This window comes from Perna viridis, chromosome 8 (assembly GCF_037379345.1).
Source record: "Perna viridis isolate PV_CMFRI_1.1 ecotype Kerala chromosome 8, ASM3737934v1, whole genome shotgun sequence".
Classification (NCBI taxonomy): domain Eukaryota; kingdom Metazoa; phylum Mollusca; class Bivalvia; order Mytilida; family Mytilidae; genus Perna; species Perna viridis.
The window spans coordinates 19,795,127-19,803,010 of record NC_142452.1 but is presented as its reverse complement, the minus strand read 5'-3'; the positions used below and the strand labels follow the sequence as shown (position 1 = coordinate 19,803,010).

The window sequence follows — 7,884 nt, the reverse complement described above, 5'->3', positions numbered from 1 at the left end:
CATTACAATAGGTTCTAAACGCCAATCGAGAAGAATGAAAATTTTATATGTCCTCGGGTGACTTATAAGCAACAGCGTAGGAATATTTGACTACTAAAATAACCGACCAATCAGAAAGCGGTTCATAGGAAGGTCAATGTTTATGCCGTTGCAATTCAAATCGACCTTGAAATGATCAATATTTATGTTTCTTAATGTCGTGTACTATTTTTGTAAACAAACGGAACTTACTTTTGTCGTTCTTTTGACTATTAAATTGTAAAAAAAAATAAGAAAATAAAAATAATGAATTGCATGACGACAGTCCATTTTCACTTGGATGTTAACCATGCGTTAAGAAAACAATAAATCATGGTTAAAAAATCAGGCAGTGGGAGGGGCAACGTCGAACACTGATGAAAACCGCAGTTACATCTGCCAATATTACCGCCAAGAGATTGACCAATCATTTGGGGCGCAGAACAGTAGTAACTCGACTTATCGAAGAAGCACTTCCATTAACTGTTGTCCAACAACATACAGGACACAAAAACATTCAGTCATTACTATCCTATCCACAGAATAGCCTTACGAACCAAAACGAAATCGCTGATGTGCTGGAAGTTGGGAACCTAAATGCAAACGCTGTTGACGCTCTGACAAAACATCCGTCACTTCAAATGACTCTTATCGTAAAGGTTGATTCTCGCCTATAGCAACCTCAAATACCACAAATGCCTCTCCCTCCATGCCTGGATTAGGAATGTTATTCCCCGCAGGAACAGTTATCAACGGTGGCAACTTCAATTTTAACTTCACTAACCCCAGGTACAGAACATGTATTGCTTCACATCCAAGGAAAATCTATGTGCTTGAGTGATGGAGTCTGACTGTAACGGCGATTGAACTCTCGGGAGTTTCTCATGTTCATCTCGTTTTGCGGCGAAGCCGATCGACAAAATAAGCATGAGAAACTCTCTTTCGTGAAAATTATATTAAATTATCTAATATTATCAAATTGAAAACCATCAACCTACCTACCTATCCGATTTGTGATTTGGTGGTATTAAAAAAAAAATATTGGTTTTTTTTTTGCCTAACAAGGAACCAGAAACAAACATTTTCTTGATTCCGGACGATAAATTGAGTAAAAGTTGTCATAGTACAAAAGAAAGGTTTGGATTGATTTGGAGGGTTTTAACTTGAACCGTTTAGAAAATGGGGGTTAAAAAGGCCCCCAAAACAAGCATTTTCATTCTGGACAATAACTTGACATTGAGTATTGTATCACTAGAAAGGCTGGTATTGGTTTTGGGGGCTATAACTGGCCATAAAAGGGGCCAAAAACAATCATGTCCGGGCAATAGCTAGCGTAAAATTATGAATCCCTAAGAAATAGTACCACAAGATATAAAAAATTTCTGGTCAAATTCTTTTAAGCTCAATCATTATTCAGAACTGTATCAATTTAGCCAATATAGTGTGCCCATATTTGTTGGGTTTTGGACCATGTGTTCAAATCTTTTTTATTGTGTTAATTATCTCATTTATATTTGTCAATGATATACACATGTATGTATAGGTGAAAACACTTGACACAATTGTTCTATTTTTAGGTGTTATTCAATATGATTATTAGATACCATTCATTTGTATTACAAATTTCGATATGCTAGCATTTGTAAAAATCATGCAAACCTGTAATACATGATACACCCCAAAAAAGGCTACATATTTTTTGTTATTTTTATAAAGTTGTTATGATGAAATGTATAGTAATTCATTCTGATTTGTCTTCTCCTAGGAGATAATCTACAGTAAAAATTGTATTTCTATATTTCACAGAGTTATCTCGCTTAATATTGAATTCTACAGTACATTCTTCATATAATTTTATCTCATAAGAGCAAGGGTGTCATGAAAAGCCATATATGAATTTCTGCTAATATGAAATTTCAAACAAAATATCAAAAATGAAAATATGTAGGCTTTCCAACCGTGAATCTCATATTGCATGATTCTTATCTGGAGTACTACTTAACTGTTCATTGATTTTAAACTTTTTAACTTGTTTATCTGATAATCATATTCTAACATTTCACCTGTATTTGTAAAAAGCAAGAATGCTAAAAAGTTCTGATACAATAATAAAAAGAGTCTACTAATATCTATACAAATGCATTTTACTTATATTATCATTGTAAGAGTTATCTAGGGAACCAAAGTTCTAGTGGAAATAAAAAAAAATGTAATCCAGGTACAAAGATCAGACACAGGCGCTTGGGGACTATTTGTGGTTTCTCGGTATTTTTCATCGAAACCCGCGTATTTTATAGTGCTTCATCACATTTGGCAATTGTACGCATGTCTGACCTGTTTTTAGCTTGTTTTACCAACTCTGACATTTTCCATCTCTAATATAAACAAGGTAGCTAACTAATCCGCCATTTTGCTGGTATGCAAATTCAACAAATTTCACCCGCCTTTTCTTTCTTGCCGTTTTCGCTGTCAACCGCGTCCCGTCTCGTGTTTTCGCTGGCACTAATTGTCCCCAGAATATTAATGTAAGGATCAATTACCTTTACAGTTCCAAAATATTCCTTAATGGCTGTAAAATCGCTTTCATCCTCACAAAAACGGTCTGTTTTGAATTTACGATCACGGAACTTCACAAAAGGCCGGTAACACTATTTGCTGGAGGACTTCCGAATGGCACTGAAACAAGGAAAAACACCCCAAGTGCCTGTGAGATCAGAAAATGAAAACAGACACGCACAATAAAGATCACAACAAAAAAATAATAATAATACATACAAAGTAAGAGACGTCAATGACCAACTCGGACCCCACTAAAACCTGGGATCATGGACCAGGTGCACCGATAGTGTTTCATAAGACTATTTTGGTAATAGTCGTTTCCAAAAATTTCAAAATAATTTGATGTATGTATTATTTGTATTTCTTTGTTTTGTACAATAACTTAAGGCTTTCTTACTGCTAATGACAGTTTCTTTTTTAAGAGGTTGAAGTACATGTTTTGAAAGTTTTGAAGGCACCTAAAATTTGTCATGGAAGCAAATAGTAAAAGTGAATGATTTTTCAATGTCTACAACCAGCTAGGTTTTTGAACAGACTTTGATATATTGTCTTGTTTTATATCAAGTATTACGTGTGTAAATACTATCAAACACAACATGAAATTTTATAGAATATACGCATATCTTCTGATATACAGGTAGTTATCTTCTATATAACTAATGGCGTAACATCGATCTGTCAATGCGTGGCGATTTACATTTGACAAGGTTAGTAAGGCATATGAAAAATTCGTCTTGTTTTGAGATTTGCATTTTCGTGTAATTAATAATTACATTAGTCAAATATTTCACAATTATTCTAACATATTTGCGTATATAAAAGATGTATAATATCAAAACATTTTTAAAGAAAAAAAAACATGATAATTTTTTTTCATTTGACGAAAGATATCATGTGTTTTATAAGTATTCATAAGACTTTTGTTTGTACCAGCGTTGTTTTTTTTGTTGTTTTGTTTTGTTTTTAGTTTTTGTTTGTTTGTTTTGTTTTTTTTTCAAATTACAAAATGATTTGATTTATGAATTAATTTGTGTTTGTTTGTTTTATACAAATTAAGGCCTATTTACTGCTGATGACAGTTTCTTGTTTAAGAGGTTAAATGACCAATTAATAATGGCACGCTAGTTGTCATGGAAGCGAACTACTATTTCAATTATGATATCATTGCTAATGTTGTTATACCAAGATAATTTCCATAGATCTATGTTGTAAAGAATGTACAAATTTTACTTTATATAAGGACGATCGTCACACCTGTTCGTCTGAGTGCTCAAATACAACTTTTTATCTCATTAGTTGTCGTTATGAGGCTTATGGAGATTCAAAACCGCTTTAGCAAATATGTTGAATAGTCTAGCTACAATTCAGTGCATTTGTAACCATATGTGTCTTCCTGTAATTGCTGCTGGACAAAGCGTTATTGCAGTCTTATGTCATTTTACCTGCATCTACAGTATTTTTCTTTAGTATCCTGCTCAAATGCACTTTTGTATAATTGAAACAGATTGTTTATCCTATGGCAGTATTTAAGTTGCACTCCAGATAAAAATCATGCAATATGTGATTCATGGTTGGAAAGCCTACATATTTTTATTTTTGACATTTCGTTTAAAATGTCATACTAAATTAACATATGGTTTTTCATATAACCCTTGTTCAAAAGAGTTGTAATTTATATAGAATACAAATAGACCTAAAAAGCAACTTAATAACAAAAATAAAAATTTGAAACCTTTTTTTTTAAAGATTTATCACATAAATCAACATTTGCATGATTCTTATAAACACCACTACTTGATATAGTGACGTACATTTTTACTACGTCACCAATACTCATTTGGTAATTTAATTTTAGCAATAAGAATTTTAGTAAAAGACTTTAATTGACACATTATTATGACAAAAGCATTACAATACTCCCAATAAATATCATCATACTGTAATACATCTTCTTCGTTGTTTTTCTTATTTATTTTTTCATTCTTTGATATTGAATGTTTTGTTTTCGGTTTATAGTATATTGATTTCATCAGTTTTTTAAGAGTAATCAAGGGAACCAAGGTTATAGCGGTAATCAAAAGAATGTAATCCAGGGACAAAGACCAGACATGGAAAACAGACATACACAACAAACAACATAAAGTAACTAAAATCATACATACAAAGTAACAAAAGTAAATGAGCAACTCGGAATCCACTGAAAACTGGAAGTATGGACCAGGTGCACCGGTAGGGTAAGCGTCCTCTGCTTTTCTAGAAACACCCGCCGAGTTGCTCATAAAAGAGTCAAGTCCGGGGTAAACAAACGAGGGAAGGAAAACTATGACCCGTTGAATAAATCAATAATCATGGTGCTGATGGATACACCATTAAGAAATGAAATTTATACTTTAAAAATGTTATTGCGCTTTCAGTATTACATACCATACATCGTGAAAAGCACACACACACACACACACACACACACACACACACACACACACACACACACACATATATATATATATATATATTTCATTTCCTTAAAAAACAGGATTATGATTTTGTTTTCAATAAGTTAATATCCGATTAATCGAAATATGGTTTACCTGTTTCAGTTACCTGTTTCAGATAACAGATAAACCGTTCAAAATTCGACGGTCAAGTAAAAGATAAATTGTAATCTTCTTCGTTTAATATGTCTATTTTGAATGACATTTTCAATTGATAAAACTTTTTTGTGTTTTAGTCTTCACTGACTGTGTCGGGATGCTAAATTACTAGAGAAAGACTGTTACAAAAAGTATCCACTTTCAATTTAACGGGTGTCACTAGCAGAGCAGGACATACTAATCCTACTGGACCACATAATGCCAGTGTCTGTTCATATTGCTAGTGCTTTAATCTTTTTTTTTTGCTTGGTGTCTTACTTTCTTATCTTTAAATGTTATTGTAAGTTGTTCTTTTTGCCACATTTCGTAGGTAGATATTTTTAAGCAATATACTTGGTTTTGAATGTATATACATTGTCATATTGTTGATGCTTTGGTATATTTTTTTCTTTTTGTTTTTAAACAAAAACTTTTTCTTGACGTGGTTTCAAAGAATTCAAAACAGCTCCACAAAATTGTGCTGATATCATTTATAACCATCTAGCAACCCCCCTTATCTGACTAGTATTTTTTTTATCAAAGAAAACAATCAAGAAACCATGTTTTCTTCAGTGTAGGTTTGTATTTCCAAAACTAATTTCAATTTGCTCATTTTATATGTACACCGATATTGAATTCAAGTTACTACTTACTATTTATTGTTTGTTTACATTAGTGTAGGACCTGACAAGTTGATAAGAAAGAAAATGGGAAATTACAGTGTTAGAGTAACAAACCATACTGACGAGCCTATAGGAGTTCAACTTCGGTATGCATCAAACGTTAAGAAAAACCGTATAGTTCCAGTGTCAGGCACTACAAATATGAAAGATCTTAATGGAGTACCTCATGACTTTCTTGTGACATACAAAAACACTATTGGATACATGTACATCAATGCAATAGAGTCACCTAATATCCACGTTGAAAATACAAAAACGCATTTAATAATGAACGATTATTCGACAAATAAAACACGTTCTCAAAGGTATGCACAAGGAAGCAGTACAGAAACAGTTTTTGAAGTTACGCAAACTACAAAAGTTAGTTTTTCTACGGCATTAAAACTATGAGTTCTGATTACGTCACCAGTTCATTATTTCTGATTTGGTCATCTTGTCTTGTCTTTTGCTGAGTGCTTAAATGTTATTGCAATTATACAATTAATTATAAATATTTGAGATATATGTTCAAGAGGGAAAATTTATTTGTTATCTTCATTATATGATATGATTAAATTGGAAAAAAAGTAAGACTGTATTTAAACAGAAAATGATAATTTTAACATCGGTATCAAAACAGGGAATTCGAATGAGAAAAATGTGAGCACTAATCTAGTTTGAGCGGAACAAAAGCACTCGTACTAAACAATCAATATAAGAAAATGGATATGGTGAATATGTCAAGGAAACAACAACACCTTCGAGATGAAAAATGTCAGCTCAAGGCCACGAATTTGTTTTCAATGAAGAACGCTACAACCCTTACTCCAGTGGGCAGGCTGCAGCTGGCCCAAGTACATTATACACAAGTAAATTTGGCTCTACATACTCCAGCAACATAAAGTATACTGAAAGTGATAAAACAAGACATACAGAGGCCAGAAAATCCTTATTTTTGATCCAAAATATGCGACGAGATTTAAGTATTTTGGCGTGATCACAACCCTCCACCTTTTATAACACTGGCTTCTATGGAAAAAAATATTACACAATTAAACATATCTTAAATCAATTAAAAAAGAGTCTGAATCTCTTGTTAAAAACTCTGGTTATATGTTTCACTAATGCACAAACAAAGGACTACGAGCAGTTAACTGACATACCAGGTCTAGACCAGTTTTAAACATCACAAATATTGCTTATACTTCAAAATGCTATCTATAATGATTTGAAAACATTACCATGTATTGTACACCTGTATTTGAGAATAATTTTGTATAATGGTTTTACGAGCTTGTGACATCGAAACCTTGAGGGTGTAATTCCTCGTTTACATAAAAATTTTATTCGTTAAATCCCTAATTATTGTTACAGTTACGGTCTAATTGAACCAAGTGCGAAATGTAAACATCATTGGATGGTGACAAGGGGAGGTCGCCTTCTAAAAATAGATAATTAACAAATGGAAACTTATGTTAAAAAACAAACAAAACAAACAAACAAACAAAAACAATACAAACAAGAAATAAAAAAAGAATAAAACGAAGCAAAAAAAAAAAAAAAAAAAAAAAAAAAAAAACAGGAGCAAAAACCAGGTGTACTAGTGAGATAAATGTCTTCTCTGTTTTTTTCGAAACATCGACTGAGTTCCTCATGCCTGGATAGGCGATAGAATAAAGACAAACTATGACATAATGAACAATACGATTCTTATTCTGCAGATGGATACATCATTACGATCTGCAAGTTCATAGTGACAACCATATAACTATTCTTGTGATGTCTTATGTTGTAGCCACAACCCTTCCAAGAAGCCTAATTGTAAGAGGTCTAGCACGGTACAAAAAGTCCGCGTGACCGGCAAGTTCTGGCATAATGTATGAGTTGTGATATAAAAACTCCATATACAGGTGCTCAATGGATATTTCCAAAGTTACAGTAGTAATCTTATTTTTTGTCATGAGTTTTCCATCAGTCTCTAAGTGAACGTCTAGGTATGACTCTAATAGTGTCGT

The 7,884-nt window shown here is 32.6% G+C and overlaps 1 protein-coding gene across 1 annotated transcript; it reads left to right on the top strand.

Annotated features, from left to right (window-relative positions):
• Nucleotides 1-3,192: 3,192 nt before the first annotated feature.
• LOC148609685 (uncharacterized) lies at nt 3,193-7,096 on the top strand. Its single transcript, XM_088540791.1, has 2 exons — nt 3,193-3,284; nt 5,884-7,096. The coding sequence occupies exons 1-2, from the start codon at nt 3,259-3,261 to the stop codon at nt 6,278-6,280; spliced, it is 423 nt and encodes a 140-aa protein (XP_088396917.1). The 5' UTR covers nt 3,193-3,258; the 3' UTR covers nt 6,281-7,096.
• The last annotated feature ends 788 nt before the right edge of the window (nt 7,097-7,884 follow it).

Excerpts from the sequence above, each read along its gene's own strand:
- LOC148609685 (XM_088540791.1), top strand. The coding sequence starts at position 3,259 with ATGCGTGGCGATTTACATTTGACAAG. Across the intron at positions 3,285-5,883 it reads GGCGATTTACATTTGACAAG|TGTAGGACCTGACAAGTTGA; the intron begins GTTAGTAAGGCA and ends TGTTTACATTAG.